This window comes from Manis javanica, chromosome 2 (genome assembly GCF_040802235.1).
Source record: "Manis javanica isolate MJ-LG chromosome 2, MJ_LKY, whole genome shotgun sequence".
Classification (NCBI taxonomy): Eukaryota; Metazoa; Chordata; class Mammalia; order Pholidota; family Manidae; genus Manis; species Manis javanica.
In genome coordinates, this window is record NC_133157.1 from 185,904,906 (window position 1) to 185,925,200 (window position 20,295).

The 20,295-nt window shown below is 40.0% G+C and overlaps 1 protein-coding gene across 5 annotated transcripts in view; it reads left to right on the top strand.

Moving 5' to 3' along the window:
• The first annotated feature begins 2,107 nt into the window (after positions 1-2,107).
• Positions 2,108-20,295, top strand: part of GRHL2 (grainyhead like transcription factor 2) — a 136,704-nt gene continuing 118,516 nt past the window's right edge. For 2 of the 5 annotated variants that reach the window (XM_017651745.3, XM_073229907.1), the window contains exon 1: positions 2,108-2,363. In XM_017651745.3, coding sequence (XP_017507234.3) covers positions 2,125-2,363 — 239 coding nt within the window. In that variant the 5' untranslated portion in view covers positions 2,108-2,124. Of the gene's footprint in view, positions 2,624-20,295 lie in introns of all 5 variants that reach the window. The other 3 variants (XM_073229909.1, XM_017651744.3, XM_036995569.2) reach the window with 3 other exon arrangements.

A 20,295-nucleotide genomic window follows, 5' to 3' on the forward strand; every position in this document is an offset into this window, starting at 1 on the left:
GGAAATGGCTTCAAATTAAAGATGACAAATTGAATCACACTTGTATACCTTCACTGTCTCCTGAAAGGGAAAGTAAAGGACCATAAAGGATAAATCCACAGGAGCAAAAAAGATGAAGGAGGGGGTCAAAAGATGTATTTTAACACAATTATGCAAGATGGGGTGGATGGAAGGCTGGAAACTGGTTTACTAGAACAGTGGAAGTTATACTCTAATATCATCTAGAGGTCAGTACAGTAAGAACCCAATCACCCTATAAAGGCCCGGAAAATCCTGGTCTTGGAGATGCCCGAGATCATCAGAAGGTTGAGAGGCCCCAGGGTGCTTGAAGTGAAGAAGTGATAGGCAGGGCCCTGAGTGAATGCAGGCATTCGGAACTGTTAGACCCTCAGGGCCCCTGTTCTGTTGGAGAGGAAGGAGTGTCCCAGGATGACACCTGAGCAGCAGGTCTGGAGAGAAACTCATCTTCTTTAGAAAAGGACAGTGGACTTTTGGAGGGCTTTTCCAGGGATGGGAAATAGAATTGACTGATTATTTGGGAAATAAATTTGATAGTCATTTAAAATTTATGTTGTAGAAAAAAATATGATGGATGCCTAACAAACTAAGTAAATAGATAAAAGGTTTTATAAGAAAAAACAAGCATAGTACACTAGTTGGCTTTGTTGTGACTGGTATTTGCACAGTCACTGACTACTCACTGCTCCTAAGCTTTGAAAGACCTATGTTGAAAGAATGGAGAAACTGGATGGTGCTTGAAAGAGCTAAATCCTTATCTAAGCAACATGTGGTCAATGGGCAATATTAAATTGGTAAATCAGAGATAGCAGTATAAATTATTTAGAAATAGAGAGGTATGTGACAGAGAGACAGCTAAAAATGGAATGTTGTTGCCTCTAGAAAGGAGAAGGTAGAGGACAGGTGGGTATTGTGTTATCTTAAAATATTATCTTTTTAAATAAGTGTGTGTGCTTATATTGTCTTTAAAAAGAGTACATTTTTGAAATTCATTTGCTGAGAATGAAACATAGAACAACCAAACCTTGTCCCATAATATAATTTTCAGGAAATATCTCATCAATAAAGATTAAAATAGAAATTTTATCATTATTGCCAATGCAATATTAACTTACAATAAAATATGATACACTTTCCCTGCCCTCCTTTACTTCCACAATTCACACACATAGACTAGAAACCTGTCAGATCTTCCACAAACACTTTTTGGGAGCAGTGGTAAGTGGTAAGAAATTGCAACTGTGCTAATTCCTGTTGTCCCCAACCAGGAGAAACAGAACCACAGAAAAGTCAGTTGTATCTTGAATTGTTTCTATAGCAACCATATTAAGCTGGAGAATAAAGCACCTTTGTAGTCACCGCTTCAATTGAATTACAATGTAAATGTTGATGCCTGCCTGGAAACGTCAGATGAAAACAGGTTTACAGAAGGGATTCAGTGGTTGTATGCAACCCTGGAATCCCAAGCTGCAGAGTTGAGATGGAAGAGGTGTGCCTGGGCCATCTTAGTGTCTGTGCAACCAAATTTCCTCACCCCATTAAAAGCACTCCATTCCCCATCTGTCCAGTTGCTGAAAGGATGCTCACTGTATATGAAAACCTGCAAGTTACCTGGTATCTTTTTCACACAGAGACATGAAAAGTGTTTGTTGTGGATAAGAATATTAAAAATGCAATTACACAAAAAACCTGGCGATCTTTGTGTTTGCCCCCTCCCTGAGCACAAAGTAAAGTTCAGCCCTGTACCCTTCTGAACTGTTTTAAATAGTCCTGTTAATGTGGAGTATTAAAAGCCTTGAGGTTGTGCTGTGCATTTGATTCCGGATGGCTTGGAATACTTGAGCTCAGCTCTTCTTGTCCGTTCGACCCACAATCCCCGGTGGCTGCAGGTGTTGCTCTTCTCCTGGTTCCTTCTCTCCCAAGCACCTCCAGCACCCGCCGACCTCTGGCAAGAAGGAAAACGTAGCGTAAAGTCCGCTCGAAGCACTGCCCCTCAGCTCCCACGGCGCCGACAGAGCTGCCAGCGTGCAGCCGCTCCACTGAGGTCAACTTCGGAGTGAGTTACCTGCACTTGGAGAAGGGCCTTACCTGAGCGCGCCTCTGCCAATGGCAGCTCACCTGAGGGAGCCCCGCAGCCAATCACGGCGCAGCTCGTCCCTCGGGCTTGTACCCTTTAGTGAAAGAATTCAGCTCCTTGCGAGAAAGTTACCTGTGGCCGCCCAAGTCCGCCACTTTCTGCTCTGTGGCTGCCCATTGCCACGATCCAGGAGGACTCCGCGCCGCCCGGCCGCCTCCGAGCTCGGGCCCCATGTGAGGGCCCCCCCTTATCCCACCTTTCCGGCTAGGTGAGGGCGCGAGCGGGCGAGCGAGCGAGAGTGGTGAGGGGGGACGGAAAAGCAGAATTACCTGTAGCTCTTGTTCTGCCATCTCGGGCGCTCTCACACACCTTCACCTGCACAGACTTGAAAGTCCAGTTTCACCAGAGGCTGAGGCTCCAGGAAAAGGGGAGCGAGTTCATTGGATCAAACATGTCACAAGAGTCGGACAAGTAAGTGGATCACACGCGCCGGCTGCTGCTACTACCACTTTGGGCTGATGGCAACTGGTTTGTTATGTTTTTTTTTTAAAGTTGCTATTGTTGGTATTTTTTTTTCTTTCCCTTTTTCTTTTTCTTTTTGGTGGTATCCAGACTTTTCCAGATTATGTTTCTACCCTGGTTAAAGGGAGAAACCCTACAAGAATGTGAATGTTTAATACCCCCTTTGGGCCTTGATAGTAAAAGTAGGTTTTCCTCTTTCCTTCCTCCCTTAAGGATGATCTCAGCTCCCGTCTCCCAGAACGAATACTTGGATATTGACATTGGTTTTGGTAGATGGGGCGGGAGGCCTGTTATTCCCCCTCTCTTTTAGTTGCTCGCACCGCTTCAGGCTTCTAGGACCATTTGGAAATTCTGAGTTCCTTCTGTATGTCCAAAGGGCCTGCTAGAAAAACTTGTCTCTGCTGCTTTTGTGTGAGCGCAACAAAGAGCCTTTATGCTGAAGCAGAAACGGCCATCTTCCCACACTTGGGCAGGAGAGTGTGCGTGTGTGCGGCCCGCGTGTGCGCCTCCACGGGGGTGAGGCGCCAGGGCCGCGGGGGTCGCGGGGGTCGCCCGGCGCCGTCCCCCGGCCTCCGCGCCCCGACTCCCTCCTTCGCGTCCGCCGCGCATTGTTTGGCCACCTGTGCAGGTGCGGGAGGAAAGGGCCTTTCGGAAATGAGGCCAACTGATTTGAGGCCCGCTTGTGCGTCTCGGCAGGGCGCAGAGGGCGCAGGCAACTGTGCGATTCACCACGTCCGGGCGGCGTCTGCACCCCCCGCGGCTCCTGGCGGCCCGGCGGGCCCGGCGCTCCGCGGGGAGGCCGCCACCTCGGGGGTGGCTAGCGGCACTGCGCGGGGGACTCTCGGGAAAGCGGAGGGCCGGGGCGGCGGGGCCGGTTTCCCGTGCCTCGAAGGGAGCGCGGGGAAGCGCGTCCTTCCCGTATGGGACGAGAGCTCTAGACCCTCCAGGGATCGCCGCCCGGGTCCGGCCCGTCCAGGCGGCCTCCCCGCAGGCCTGGCCCCCGCCTCGGGGACGGCTTTGTGCTGGCTGGGGGGAGGGTGGGGCCGAGGGCGGGAGCGAGAGGGAGCCGGAGGTGGGTCCCGCGGCCTTTCCTGGGATTCGGCGGCCACACTCCCTTCCCCCTTCTCTCGTGCGCGTCCCGGGCTGGAAACTGGCTGCGTCCTATTGGAAGTGCGTAGGGGCCACCTTTTTGCTTTCCCTGCTATCTTCACCCTGTGGGGCCACCTCAAGGACCTTCCTGAGGGTGCCTCCACCCCGGCAAGGGCCGGGCTCCTGGAGGCCGCGGGCCGCCGAGCGCCTCTCCTGGAGAAGCAGCCCCAGACCAGTCCCTAGGTGAGGGACCCTGAGGCGGTCAGCGGAAATGCCCAGCGGACCTGTCCAGGGGTGGAGGGGAAGGACCACCCTCTAGGTAAAGCCTCTGGATAGGGTAGGCGGTAGAGTAGGCGTATCTAACAACACAAGCTGTCATTATTAAAGCAAAGCAAAACAAAACAAAAACCTACCAGATATTAGTACCACATTACCCGCTAACGAAAACTTAACTCCTTGTTACACACCCGAGGGAAAGGATTAGTGTTAGAAACGCAGGGAGAAACTAGGAGTGGGGGCAGGGATAGGAAGGTGTATCCTCGTTTGAGGGTACCCCACTTCCACCCCAATTCTTTCTGTAACCTTTAAGAAATCGCTATTCGAGTTTGAAAACTTCAGTAGCCAAAAGCTGAGATGAGGGCAGAGTTTTTTGGTTTTGATCTTAATGTAAAAAATGGTTGCAAATCTAGTGAATGTCAGATAAAATTAATTCCTTAATTAAATCACAGAATTAACATTTGGTTTTACCGGTTAGTTTTGTGATACATGACTGAAATGGATTCAGAATGAAAAAACTAGTTTTTTTAAAAACCTGTTATACTTAACACTAACAGACAATTTATTTAGTGTTGAAAATAAATTTTAAGCACTAGCAATCTGGTTTCACCACCATGCAGGCCTAATTGTTACAGGTGATGATTATCCGGGATTACGTATACTTACAGTAGCTTTTACCTCGTCCTGGTTTTTCAAACCCTTTCCTATCCTGGGAAGAGTGATGCTAACAATACCCACCAAAGACTGTTGGACTCCACTTGCCTCTCTCTGCGTGGACTAAAGATAAATGCTTTAAGTTAACAAATTATGTTTGGATCATTTTTGGGAATTTAAACTAAGTTTTCTTATTCTAATATTCTAATGAAAGACCAGCAGCTGTGAGTCCAGGTTTTATAGGCCTGAAGTTTATTCAATTGTGCATGTTAGGTGGGGTGGGTGTGTGGGCGCTAAGAAAAAGAGTAAGTGGGCCGGTTCCTGGAGCTTCCTGCTAGACAGAACAAGCAAGGGGTCCTGAAGCTTGAGCTTTATCAGCTTAATGGCAAATCTGCCTGTATTTTTCTATAAGTAACCTAAAAGAATAGACACATGATATTTTCCCATAAACCCATCAGAGTGTAGGTAATCTTTTGGATAGCATATGAAGATAATTCCTGTTAGCAAGTTTGGACTGAAGTAACATCTTTTTTACAGTGTGGACTTTTCAGATTGAAATGTCCTGCTTTTTATGTTCTTCAATGTTGATACTATAGCTAATTAAAATGAAGTATTTTTAGGACAGTTTGTCTTTGTACATATTTAAAGATTCTCTGTTCTCCCTTTCTATGTCTGTGAAGACTTATGATCTTTGTCAACAGGCACATGTATCCTAGCAAGGCAATGATAGATTTAGAAAATCTTATTTTACTGCCAAGTTATATAAAATGTATTTGGAGAGACTATATGGGTAATATATTATATATGTATGTAATTTTATTTGATACAGGTATTTTCATTACATAAATGTTTTCTGGTTACCATTTGTAACATATGCAGATAGGCATTATACAGAATAAAAAGATGTGTAAAATGAACCATGTCCTCAAAGAGCTTTAATGGAAGATGAGACATGAATGGACAGTTTTAATTAAGAAAATACCTGGTAAGTGTTTAAAAGTTAAAAAGAAAATACAATAGTATATTTTTTTGGGTCATGGTATATCAATCTCCCTTCTCCCTACTCACCTCACTTTTACTTTTGTCTAGGACAATTACTTTTAGTCATTCTGTGTGCTTTCTTTTAAGGTGTCTGGCCATTATTCTAGAAAGGAAACAGAAAATGCCCAGTTATAGGTATCTTATGTGGATAACCTTTCAAGTAATGGGATGAAACACTTTAACTATACTTTCTATTCTTTAGTTTTATAAATGCATGTTTTTTTTCCTTTGGCTACGTAAAGTATATTTTAAGATCACAAATACTAAGAATTAATCATATCTTTCTCAAGCCACCAAAAATATCCATTTATGTATTCAACAAATGTCTTGAGTGCCACTATATAGCAGGCATTGATCCTGGTCTTGAGATTTACTAGTGAACGGAACAAAGACCCTGCCCTTGTGGTGCTTACATGCTAGTAGGGGAACAGACAGTAAATCAGTCAACACATAATAAATTAGATAGTGAAAAACGCCATGAAGGAAAGCAAAGTAGGCTAAAGGGATTGAGAATATTGTGAAGCTATTTTATATAAGGTGGTTAGGGATCGCCTCTCTGATGAGATGACCTTTGAGCAAAGACCTGAAGGAAGTGAGGGATCAAGCACTGAAAATACCTGGGGTAAGAGTACAGGCAGACAGAAGGGCAAGTGCAAAGACCCTGAGGTAGGAAAGTGCTTAGCATGTTATAGGATCAATAAGGAGCCCCATGTGGGTGAATCAAAGAGGTGGAGAGATAATGGTTCCATTAAGTAAACTAACATAATCAATTCTCTACTTAATAGCCTGGACATTGTATACTCAAAACCAAACAAAATTGTGCTTATAAGTGGTCTTAGCAGTCAAAAGTAAATAAAGAATCAGCTTATAACATCAGTCTTGTCTCTTTCTCAAGTATCATTAGTTTAATGGTTAGGGTCTAGTGTCCTTTTTCCTACAGTGGATTAAATCCTGCTTGCTCCTTAATTTAGAGATGAATAAATGCACACACCCTAGAAACCTCTTGGAATTAGAACTGAAGAGGAGGGACCAAGTACAGATGGTGTTTACTCTGACATCCCATCTTCCTAAAACTCTTAATGTAACCTCTCCTCAGCAACTATCTCAACCCTTTAACAGTCTCCTGCAAAATAAAATTTGCCTTTCCTGCCTTCCCCTTGCCCTCATTCAATTTCTGCAGACTATGTACCTTTCAGGAAACAGACTTATCAACTGCATTTGGAAGTGACACACTGTAAGCAGTATGCTTAGGTTAGTTTTGTATCTAGTGAAATGACCTAAAATACAGGCAAAGTTAACCTACTTGATTTATTGCTGTAACTACTGTACAGTGCCTAATAGTAGAAATCACCATAGAAATTCTTTAAATCACTACTTCCTGAACTCATATGATGAGAAAAATTTCACCTGAGGCACTTGGTAAAACTACAGATTCCTGGACCCCCACCCAGAGCTGTGGAATCAGAGGGGCCAGGGCATCTGCATTTAAACAGGTCCATTTTGTGATTGGGTCAGTTAGTGAAATAATGCTTTAAGTGCGTTTAAATTTAAATTCAGTTTATGTGCAACATCTCAGATGTATATACAGTGTATTAAGTAAAATGAAATCTATGGGCTTTATTTTGCATTTGTTATGCTACTTCTGAATGAATAGCTCCTGATATCATTTTAACCTGGGTTTAAGAATTCTTCAGCCTTCTTTCAATGTTGTTTGCTTTCACTATTTTGCTGAGCTGCCCCTTCTGGAAGAATGGGGTCATTTTTTTTTTTTGGTATCATTAATCTATAATTACTTGAGGAACATTATGTTTACTAGACTCCCCCCATCATCAAGTTCCCCCTGCATATCCCATTACAGTCACTGTCCATCAGCATAGTAAGATGTTATAGAATCACTACTTGTCTCCTCTGTGTTGTACAGCTAATCATAATGCCCCCTTTCTTTTTTCTCCCCCCTTTACCCTTCGTCCCACCCATCCTCCCCAGTCCCTTTCCCTTTGGTAACTGTTAGTCCATTCTTGGGTTCTGTGAGTCTTTTGCTGTTTTGCTCCTTCAGTTTTTTTCTTTGTTCTTATACTCCACAGATGAGTGAAATCATTTGATACTTGTCTTTCTCCGCCTGGCTTATTTCACTGAGCATAATACCCTCTAGCTCCATCCATGTTGTTGCAAATGGTAGGATTTGTTTACTTCTTATGGCTGAATAATATTCCATTGTGTATATGTACCACATCTTCTTTATCCATTCATCTACTGATGGACACTTAGGTTGCTTCCATTTCTTGGCTATTGTGAATAGTGCTGTGATAAACATAGGGGTGCATCTGTCTTTTTCAAACTGGGCTGCTGCCTTCTTAGGGTAAATTCCTAGGAGTGGAATTCCTGGGTCAAATGGTATTTCTATTTTGAGTTATTTGAGGAACCTCCATACTGTTTTCCACAATTGTTTGAACTAACTTACATTCCCACCAGCAGTGTAGGAGGGTTCAGAATGGGGTCTTTTTGATGGGTCATATATTCCAGAGCTGCTGAAGACCTAATTTGGAGTGATGTCACCCATGTGGGATGAGGTCTGTAGCTAAGGGTCAAGCTCAAATTTTAGGCTGAATCCCACTCACTTGGGAACTGGGTCAGAGTTGGAAGGTCAGCCATATCCTTCTACAATTTCACAGTAGAACTGAAAACTAGTGTTCATTTTTCTGAGGACAGTCATTTCATTGAATTTAGATCCTATTTTATAGCACAAAGTAGAGTTCTGATATGATGTTGGTCCCTGGTGAAATGATTTGATGTGATGATGGTTGTAGTTTCATTTCTAGGGCTAATGGTAGCTTTAAATATTATCCTGATAAAATGGTACTAGACCTGCTGTTAGCCTGTCATTAGGTCCTATTTTAAACTGACTGCTGGGATCAGGCCACCCAAATGGGCCCAGTGCCATATGATTTAAGGAAGATTAAAAGTAGGTGCTGGAGCAGTTGACAAAGATCTACAACTAGTAATTTCTACTAGACTCTGCAAAGTGAAAAGGAGAATTTAGACAAGTAGCCAGGTATGTCAAACATATGTAGAAGCATTTAAACAATAGCAATAATACCCTATAACTCAAGAGCTATTTGCTTGAAATCTATAGAAATTTAAATGAGATTATTATATTGATGTTAGGTTATTAAATCTGCTTTTTAAAAAGTCTCAGATAATTCAACCAAATGCTCCATTTCCTCTTTGTGACTTTGATATAACTAGGTATATACATTTCTTGTTTAAAAATGAACAATTTAGTTAAATAGTATTTTCCTTCTCTCTACTTCCTCCCTAGTCTGAACCAATATTTTTTCCTGCCTTCCTTCCTTCCTTGGTCAATCTCCTGATGGCACTTTCTTGATTTTTTTTCCTCCCCTATTACTTGATGGGAATCGACACATGTAGCCTCCATGTATAGAGGTGAGTGTGAATCTGATTTTAGTCAGTGAACTTTGCTGCATTCTCTTAGCATTTCCAGCGTCAGCAGCCCATCCTTGGTATCGTAGCCAAGAGTTTAGAAAATGGCAGCAAATGATGCTGTTGCCTCATCCAGTTCAAGTTAGCCAAGTATAACCTTCAAAAATGTTTAGGTTCCTCTTAGTATAAGGAAACCCTTATCCTAAATTAGTTGAGTCCTCACCCATGATCCCTAGCATTCACAATGGGGTGCAGACATTCTTCATTTTCAAAAGGTATTCAAAGATTTCCTTCCTGTTCATTTATAAAAACTGGACTCAGCTGAAATTGGGTAGCGATTGGTTTGGCAAACTTGCCCAAGAAAAATTCCTTAGCGAGCAGTAACAGGTTGCATAGGAATTTTTGCTTGGTCCCAGGAAGACTAGTGGGTTGCTTAGTAACAAAAACATGTGCCTGAGAGTCCCTCAGACAGCTTCACAGGTCTTCAAATTTAGGTCCCCCAAATTCAGATTCACCCATCCCTCTACCTGCCCTGAGTGTGGCCATCCTTCAGAGAAGTCTGGCTCCTTGGTTCAGATCTATCTCTCTATCTGTCCTTCCATCCATTACTGGAAATTACATTTATGCTCTGAGTCTTTTAATGGTAAATTATAAAAAGGCCTAGACCCTAATGGGTTAATGAAATAGTTAAAAAAAGAAAGTATCTCTGGGGATCTACAACCCTCACCATCCCCTTTTTTTGGGAAAAAGGGTTAGGAAGTGTTTTAGCTTGATGTGTTTTGGTGAACAGCAGGATTAAATATTTCTAAAAACAGCACATTTTGAACTGCCATATACAATACCAACCAAGTACACATTTTAGCGTTCTCTGGAGAGTGCTAGAAAAACTGGTTTATTTCAGGGAATTTCAGTGTACATTTTGACAATAAATTGGGGCTGTGGAGATTGTTCATGCATTTGAATGGGCATTCAGTGGTACGCAATCACTGCCTGTAGTGGATGAAGAGCCTTATTTTACTTTGTAATGAGCATGGCAATGAACTTTGTGGGGGACACTTTTAAAGTGACCTGATTTCACATTCACTTCCAAGGAAATGCTTCCTTTACAGTGTGAATGTAGACACCCTCCAGAAAAAGAAAGCAAGATTGCTTGTTGCTTCTCTTTATTTTGGCGCCAGCCTTTCATCTGAATGCTCAATGTACAAGTTTAACTAAACCCGCAGGGCCAGAGACTTGTTTTTTAAGTCCCTTGAATTTGGATTGGGGTTTTAGAAAAGGGGGAAAGGTTGGATTGAAGGGGAAAATGGAGAAAGGAGAGGAAGAGAAAGAGCAGGAAGAAACTGTGCTTAAGCCATTGTTAGTTGCCAGCATTTCCTCAGTGGAAGGAGGGTCACCATGCATGGACTGCAGAGCTGGCATCTAGGGTGGGGTGACATGTAGCTATTTGTCATCCTGGGAAATTGATACTAATTTTAACTTGAAGCCTAGAATCCTAGAACTGAGACAAGCCATAGGGATCATATAGGTATGTGGGTAACCAAAGCATAGGACTTGGAGCTAAAAGTTTGGTTTGAGGAGAAAACTGTCTCCATTCTTCTGTGTTGCATGTTGGGTTATGAATTGAAAATATGAAGTTTTGATTGCATTGGAAAAAAATACACTTTTCTGGGGGTTGGGGGGGAGATTGGGAACAGGGGAGACATTGCCTATTTATTTCTTAAACTATGAACATGAGTATATGAAATACCTGTTTAAGATTCTGATGGCATTACTGTGAGTAGAATGGGCTTTTCTTCCCACACTCACCCCAAATCATTGTTTTTAGTTCTCAGTTCAATAAGCTCCATAAAATAACTCCTTTCTGTACTTCTTGGATCTAACTTTTCAAAGAAGCAAGGAACAAAGGTAGCTTTTGCCTCTTTCCTATATTGCCAGTAAGATAATTAACGTAACATTGGGGGATTCTTCTTCATTATTTTTCATCTGTATGATGCAATTGAACTAAATGATCTCTGAGGATAATCACCTGCTCCTCCGACATTCTGTGAGTCCCATTTTCTCCCTCCAGAGGGGTCTGGGCCCTGGCAGCTCAGAGAAAGCGTGAGGAATTAGCAAGAGAGAGTACCTGGCATTGTGGGATCTGCTTCTGCTCCCATGTTCCCCTCACCCCTTTCCCCAAATAAAAGGGGGTCTGACTAAGACATCAGAAAAACAGACTTCTAGCAGGCAGGAGGACTTCAGAGGGCCACATGGAATTCAGAGGGGCAGCCAGGCGGTAAAATCAATGGTTTGCCTAACGGATCCCCACACAGCCTTACTGGGCTGGTAGATAAAGGGTACAGGAAGATTAGCTAAAAAGGGCTGGCAGGCACTCTGAAAACTCTCTTCCCAGTAAGAGCCCAGGAAGTGGTTTGCTCTAGGCAGGCTCATGGAGTGAAAGTGAGGCAATATCGGAATGGACATGGAATGAAATTCAGTATGCTGAAAGCCTTAGGCAAGCGGACTTGTTCTCCTCCCTCGCCTCCTCCTTCCTTCTTTCTGTTTCTTCTCTCCCTTGCCCTCCTCTTCCCTACTCCTCCTCCTCTTAACAAAACTTAATTCAGGGACACCCATTGTCAGACAGTATTGCCAGGCCAGTAGTTTCGTAAGTGTTCAGAAAAGGTATTGAATAATATACAGATGAGGACAGCATTACATTTGCAGTTTCACTTCAATTATAAGGTAATATATCATCTCACATCAGGGCACATAGTGGCTGTTCCCTTAGGCTGGCAATAAAACCTGCTTCACTGGGATCCTCTTGTGTTACAGGATTTAAAGGCCTCTGAAGTCAGTACTGGTATTGGGACAAAATGGACTGTAGGCCCTGTTGAAATTCCAGTTTCAGGGATTTATGTGAAGGAAATAATCAGGACTAGTAATTGTAGCATTACTTTTGAAAGTGAAAAATCAGAAAAACCCTAAGTGGCCAGCTACAGAGAATCGGTTTAATAGATCACAGTTTAGTGAGATGGTTGGATATTATGCAAACAGTATAAATCATATTCTGAAAAATATTTAATGGCAGGAGAAATGTGCATGATGTATTGTGTCAGAATGTTCATAGGCCTAGAAAATAAAGAATGAATAGTAATACCCCCCCCGCCCCCCATAGGTTAACAGTGGATTGTGCTCTGTGTGGAGAAACCATGGGTACTTTTGTCTCTGTGTCTGCCACTCTGTTTCCTCTAATTTGCTGAAGTGTGCTTCTACTGCCTTTGTAATTAAGGAGAAAAATTTAAAGGTTATATTCTAAAATAGTCATTCTGCCATGGAGACATTTAAAAATAGCACACATGTAACCTAAATGAAACAGAAAAACCTGCCTGCTTGCTTGTTCCAGGTAGAATTCAGCTGATGGTGGCTGAAGTCCCTGCTTCTCTTCTGCTGCAGGCATGGCACCCTGGATTTCACTGCTCGAATGCTGGGTGCCTTCTCTACTGTGCTTCACTCACCTGTTGATATGTTGGGTTTGTGTCTCAACATCCCTGTATTTTTGGATCAGCCCAGTTATCAGATCCAACTATTTCTCAAAACTGCACGAATAGCTGTAGAGTTTCCAACCTTCATATAATTTGAAGCTGGGGAATGATTAAGGAGAGAATCTCCGTTTCTTTCACTCAGTAGGCTGCATGTGCCTGCATAGCTTCCCTGGAGAAGACTCTCTGTAAGTGTGACAGCATTCCATACCATCTCAGACCCCACCTGAGCGTTCTTGGGAGAGACTCCGTGGTGGGTCCAGGTGTATTTAATCTTTTGGAGGAATAGGGAGAGCCCGAATATGACTTCCTTTAAAAACAAAAAGTAGTTTAGGCAAGGTTGAGTGTTTTTTTTTTAACAACGATTTATTTTTTCCATAATGTTGACTTGCTTTCTCCCTGGAGGGCCAAGCATGTGACTCATCTACCTGCTGCTACAAGCTGGTACATAGATCATGCCAGATGCGCGCTGGGGTCAGTTAGTTAAGCTGTGGAAGATCCGTGTCACTGGATTTCCTGCAGGCGTCTCTAGTGGAGGCTTTGTCGAAATGTAAAATTGTTTGCTTATCAGCATATCCAAGGAGCACCCACAGCAGGAAACAAAGAGTACACAGTGAGAGCTGGAGGGAGAAAATGGCCTCCCAGAATCACTGAAGTTGCCAAAATTATGTCAGGAAAACAAGGGAGGTTTAAGAAAATGGAAATTAACTTCATAAATGTGAGCAAAACCAAAGCAATGTTTGGCTGTAGGAATCAACAGAGTTTGTGAAACGGAAACTCATAGTAGGTATACTTTTTGGCTGTGGATTCAATTTTTCTTCTAATTGTTCAGAAATTCATCAGATCTCAAATTTTGTATCATCTTTGGATGCTCGAGGTCTAAATAAAGGCACTCATCCTTTTCAGAAGGAAGTTAAGTGAAAGACTATGGTTTGTCTTTTTATCCTGTCTTCAATTTTAGTAAACAACCTAAAAGGTGTGGTTTGTATTTCATTCAGCCACACGTAACTACAAATTTGCTTTTTGAATTTGCCCACAAATCTTGGGAGAAAATTCATTGATCACTTCTAGTATCCTGAGGGTGAAATGAACTAGGGTAGAGGTTGTAGAGACTGTCCTGTCTCTCTTTCATCATGTAAGACTCATATGCTTTTTCTGTCTTCCGGATCCTTCCTACATAATGGAATACCTGTGTGGTGGGAATCCCACACACATTTAATTCCAAGTTGCAAGTTTTTCTACTGCAGCATTCCCATGCTTGGCCAGGTGGACAAAACTGAACATGCTATTCAGAGCTTCCTGGACTAACCAGATTTTGTTGTTATTGTGGTATCAAATATTCCTGGAATATGGAGGAAATTGAAAATGTTTTATGATTCTGAGGTTTTAATTGTACTGAATCTTTGATGGATTATTTATAAATCACTGTTTGGAATCATTTCTGAGTGACCTACTTCACTGCTTTCAGTGCTATCTCAGGCTGACTTTTATTGTAACTAACTTATGATTCACTTTTGCATTTGTACGTGTTTGTTTTTAAAGCAGCATTTTGGGGGGAGGTATTTTTTCTGATTATGAAGATAATATATGCTCATGAAGAATACCTGGAAACTAGAGAAAGGTGTATAGAAGAAAAATCACTTACGTAATTTCATGACCCTGACACATTATGTATTTTCTTACAGTTTCTAACATATGCATGTATATGAATGTGTTATAAAAGAGTATACAAATTATGATCCCTCTTTTTACATCATTCATCCTGTTTCATGTTTCCTATTTAATGCTTTATTATTAACATTTTACTGATCTCTTAAGTATTCTTCTACATGGCATTTAAAGATGAAATCAACCATTTTCAGTTTTTTATATTTTGGTTGTTTTGCTTTTCCATTACTATAAATCATGTTTATACATAAATTTTTGTATCTCTGATTATTACTTTAGAATAGGCTTCTGGAAGAACAAGTAGAAAAGGCATATATTTTTTAGGTTCTTGAAGCATAATTTGAAAATGACTTCTAGAAAGATTGTAAGAGTTTATGTTTTCTCCCAGCAGTGTTTCAGGGTGTCTTGCTCATGTTGTGTCACCAGTAAATAAGAAATAGAATTTTTTGTCAAATTGAAAGGTAAAAGAAGTGTTTTTTATTTTAATTTGCAATTTGATGATTAATGAGCTTAAACATTTTCTCAGATGTTTATAAGTTACTTATATTTGTTTTTGAATATATTTGCTATTGAGTATCTTGCTCTCACCCTGGCTATTACATGCAGCTCATTGTAGTGCTGCATCCAGGATGAGGAGACCCAGGGCTAAGATCCAGCTATGCTTCTCTCTGGCCTCTGCCCAGACAAAAGGGCACCTTCCAACATCTGTACAAATGTGCCATATGGGTTAGTAGTGACATGCTCTTATTTTTCACTCATTTTTTAAATATTGAATGCTGATGTTTTTATTATTGATTTGTGAGAGCTCTTTATACATTTATAGCATTAACCCTTTTGTCAGAATTCTGGCTATTATTCCCCCAACTACTTGTTTATCATTTAATTTTGTGATTTTAAAAATGTTCAGAGCTGTACTCAGAGGAAAATGCCCTGCAACACAGAGCTGAGAAGCCATACTTTTTAAATCTGTTCACCAAATCCTGCACAAAGTGCTGTGTGAACTCCCAGTTGTCATTTACACTGCGGGATCTGAAAAAGAAGAAGACATGAGTCAGAGACAGAGGTGCATGTATCATGTGAGCATACTTTCTGCCTTCCCTGCCTTCCTGCAGGCCCTTAGCAAGCTCCTCCACGAGAGCCCCCAGCTCCTGAAATAGCTAAACAACAATCAGGAACCCCAATCCTTTTGTTGATGTCAAATATATTGCTCTTGTGCATGCGAGTACTAATATTTCCTTCGAATGTGGAAAATTTGAGATCAGCCTATATGGACTTAATTTATTAAAAATTTTCCTTTATTTTAGCCTTATTTCTAAGGTTATTCAAGACTCTTTAAAAGTAATTAACTTATACTTAATTTTAAAACCATTAAAAAATACAATTACTCTCAAAACTACCACTTACAGATAGATGTTAACACTGCTAACACTTTAACATGTATATTTTTACTCTGTTTTCTATGTATATACATACAAATACATTATGCATACAGAGATGAGATAGTAATTTACATACTGTTTAGTAACTTAACTTTTTAGTGGATATTGATTACTGATAGCTTTCTATGGAGATACGTATTTTTAATGTCCCCATGGTTTTGCATTGAATGGAAATGTCCAAATTGATTTAACCAGTTCCCTGTTGTTGTACATTTAGATTATTTTCAGCTTTTTACTATTAAAGTCACTGTATGAAAGATGACAGATAACTCTTCACATACTTCTTAGTTATTCCTTGAAGTACTTTCCAGTGAATACACATTCCTGATCAAAAGATATGCTCATTTTAAAAACATTTGGTTCATATTTCCAAATTGCTATCCAGATATTTTCTCCTCATTAACACTCCTACTAACAGTATATCTGAGGGAGAAGGATTCCATGTTTCTTCTCCAACAATGCATATTCTCCTCTTATTAGTCTTTGCCAATTTGATAGGGTGAGCATGATAACTTGTTTTGAATTGCATTTCTTTGCATTTACTCAAAGTGTATTTTCTATCTCAGGAAAGCTTTATGTTTTGTTTGTTTTTAACATATACAGTATTTTGATATCTTAAAAACTCTTGTTGGGTTTTTTTTAGAGTTCAGCATCAGTATATTAGCAGGAGGTTCAGCCACAGTCTCTTCTCTCAATAAAAGACACTGGGTCTGAGAGCTGTCCCTAATTTGGAGCCCCCATCCTTTGCCAGTGAAAGCAGTGACCCAGGTCTGTACTCGATCTCCCTAATCAAAATCCATAAACTCAGGGAACTTAGCCAAGGAATCAGGAGCCCGTATCTCCAAGCGGACTGATGTGACTGAATTCAGGATGAATATGTCCAAACAACAACAAATGAGTGGTCACCACACACATCTATTCCACTTTATGGTTGATTGACTGCCTGTAGGCCAGGCACAGAGCTGGGCACAAGGCCAGGTGCTGAGACCACAAAGATGAGATACACTACTAGTTTAAGGTCTGAGAACTTTAAACAATATAATTAGAAAAAAAACATGATTTAGGGGAAAAAATGAACATTACTTTCCATTCTTCAGGTAATTAGTTGTGGGAAAAGTAGAGGTAGGCAGGTCCAAAATAAGACAAAATAGTGCAAGTCTTTCAATTTTCTGTTTTATTTTGATTTGAAAAAATCTGCCACTATTTCTGTTTCCCAGGTTTGTTCAGGCTTTCATCCATTCACTTTCTTTCTTTCTTTTTTTTTTTTTTTGTCTTATTAGTGGTTAAAAAACACTTGAGTTTTTTAAATAGTAGGATTATTTCAAATGCAGTCACTTTTCAAAAATGTCCCTAGAGCTCTGTAGTTAAACTTTATATTAAGAAAAATCTCTTCTAGAGTTTTTTTGTAAAATATCTGTGTTCTCTGTCATATGCATATTGCTTGTACAGTTAGAGGTAACATCTATGGAAACTGGCAATTTATGGAAGTAATTTGCTACTTTTCTAAACTGAGATACACGATTAAAATGTCTAGTACAATTAGGAATTTAAGAGTGTTGATGCCATTAGAGCTGCATTAATCAGGAACTCATTATTTGGCCTGTGAATTATCAAGACTGTTTTCTTCAATCTCCCTCTGTAGTTAACCTTTTGGATATGCAATTTTTTTTTCTCCCTACTGCTCTAACAGAAAGGCCATGAAAAGGAAAATTCATCTTAATTAGTTTGGATACCGATTAAGAGAAAAAATATTTAATTACAGTAGAAAGTTAAACTCATTACTTTCAGTACATTCTCCGATAATCTAGGATTTCATGTGATCCATGCTACATTTTCTCCTATTTTTGCAAATGTTCTTGAAGCTGTAAATGTAAGAATTGTTTGATTAGAAACTTTGCTATTTGCAAGCCGTAAATAATGGCTTTCCCCTATGAAAACTATAAAGCACTATGCCAATGAAGGGCTAGCTTCAAGTGATTGGGCATATTGCCTATTTTCTCTTTTTTTTTCCAACTTAATTCTGTAAATATTTTTTGAATCTTAAATCTGTCTATGATTTTTTGAATTTTTTCTAAATATTTTAATGGCTGCAGAGGATTATGTGCTATGGATTACTATCATTTACTTACATTTAGGTTATTACATGTAGGTTATATCATAGTTTTCACTGTTATAAAATCATATAAGAATCCTTAGACATAAAACTTTTCAAGATTTTTAGATAATTTCCTAGCATGGATTTCTATAAGTGGAATTTACTAGATTAAAGTGCACAAACACTAAAACATGTATATTTAGTTACACAATAATTATAAATCTAGGGAGAAATAAAATAAATGCCCCTTTTATAATTCTCTGTTTTAACAGAATTTTGACAGTTTGTTGGATAGCCGTCTAGAGATATTTCCTGACATTATATCACATATGAATGTGTATGTATTTGAGAATATTTAAAATATTAAGAGTTACGGTATGACTATATGAGTGACTAATAGTTCATAGAAGCAGAACTTGTGGAGCAAAGAGTATGCATATTGAAATCTTAGATTGTTCTCCACAAATGCTACTTTAATTTATACTCCAGTCAATCATGTTAAAATCTTCCCATTTCTGCATACCCTCAATCAGTAGATCTTATCAGTCTTTAAAATTTTTGCTTACATGAAAAATGGTGTCTTATTCTCTTAACTTATATTTTTAAAAGCCGTTTCTATTTATCCCCCTGTGAATCATTAATGTTCTTTGTCCATTTTTCTATTTTGTTGTTGGTCTTTTAAAAAAAAAAGTATATTATCTTTTTGGTACTATTTTAAGTGGGGTCTTTTCTTCTATATGTTTTAGCTGGTTGTTTTTATGTAGAAAAGGTATTGAATTTGAAATGTTATTTTATGTCCAGCCACCTTACTTTACTGCCTTTCGTTTGTAGTAGTTGTTCAGCCGATTTTCTCAGGTATCAGTCACGCTGGCATATTGTGTGCGTATGGTGTTTATTCATTTCTTCTCATTTTTATACCTTTGGTATCAACCTATCACTATAGAGCAATGCTAGCTAATACTAATAGGTGTGAGAGTGGATACCCTTGTCTAATGTCCTCAGGGTCTCAGCATTAAATATGGTCTGGTCTTTAAAAAGCTCTTGGTTTTATATGATCTTATATCAGCCATCCAACTAACCTACTCTGTTCTACTATATCTATCCATTCATCTCCCCTTCCCCTCTCTCTCTTTTATTGAATCTCAAATTGTCCATTAAGTAATTGTGTTTTTTTTCTCTTTCTTTCCAATATTTAGGTTTCTTAAATCTTTCTCTTTTATTACATTGCTCAAGATGTCAAGTACAATGATGAAAAGTAGGGTGGCAGAGGACATTCTGTAGAGGAAGTGGTTTTATTGTCTCTCCTTTAAACATGACGGTGCTGTAGGTTTCTTGGCTATCAAAAATAGTTTTCATATTGTTTTTTTCTTTATTATTTCTTAATGTAGTGATATTCATTAATAAATTTCCTAATTTCTTTTTGGACCTGTATTCCTGGGATAAGCCTTGTGTGATCATGATGTAAAAACATATCAACAGATTCAGTTCATCAACAATATTTTGTGGATTTTATATCTATATTCATCCTAGTCCCACTGCTTACTAGCCATGTGACCTTGGGTAAGTTAGTTAAATTTCTCTGTGCCTCAGTTTCTCCTCTATAAAACAGAGATAATGGTAAGAGGTCTTGCCTCCCTGCACTGGGGTGAGATATATAACATTTAGAACAGTCCATGGTGCATGGTAAACACTGAACAAATGTTAGCTGTCATTGCTATTGTCATTGTGACTGACCCTGGTTTCTTGTTTCCTGAGGGGTGTGTGTCTATGTGGGTGCATGCTATCTTTGTTGTGTTTTGATATCCATGTTATACTAGCTGATATAGAATGAGTTGGGAAACTTTCCATGTCTTACTACACTCTGCAGTAATTCAAACAGTGTTGGAGTTAACTATTCCTTGAAGGTTGCCTGGGCTTCGTGAAGGTCCTTGACTAACCTTACAATGTCTTTTATGCTTCCTTTGTCTATTCAGGCTTTCTACTTGAGGCCAAGTTTTGCCATTTATATTTTCCAGTAAATCATTAGTTTCAGATCTCTTTTGTATCAGCAGTTATGCCTGTGCACTATTTTTTTGTTTATCATATTTTATGATCCCCTTTACTCCAGCCCCACTCTCACACACACACACACACACACAACAGTTCATGATTGCCTTTATGGATACCTCACTAGAAAAATTGGGGCCACAGTAAAATAGCCTTAGGCAGTAATTCCTGGAGATAGAACTGGGACCAATAGGTGAAAAGGAGATTTTGTGTCAATATAGGTAAAATATACATAAGGTTTGGGCTCAGTTTATATATGTATTAGTTCAGATCCTCTAATAAGCAGTCACCAAGATGAGATGAAACAAGCAAGGACTTTATAAAAAGAATGCCTTATCCCAGGGTCCTGTGAGGGAGTGTAGAGAGGGTGCTGGGCAGGGTGGGGAGAGCCCCAGGCCCTGAGGAAACTCT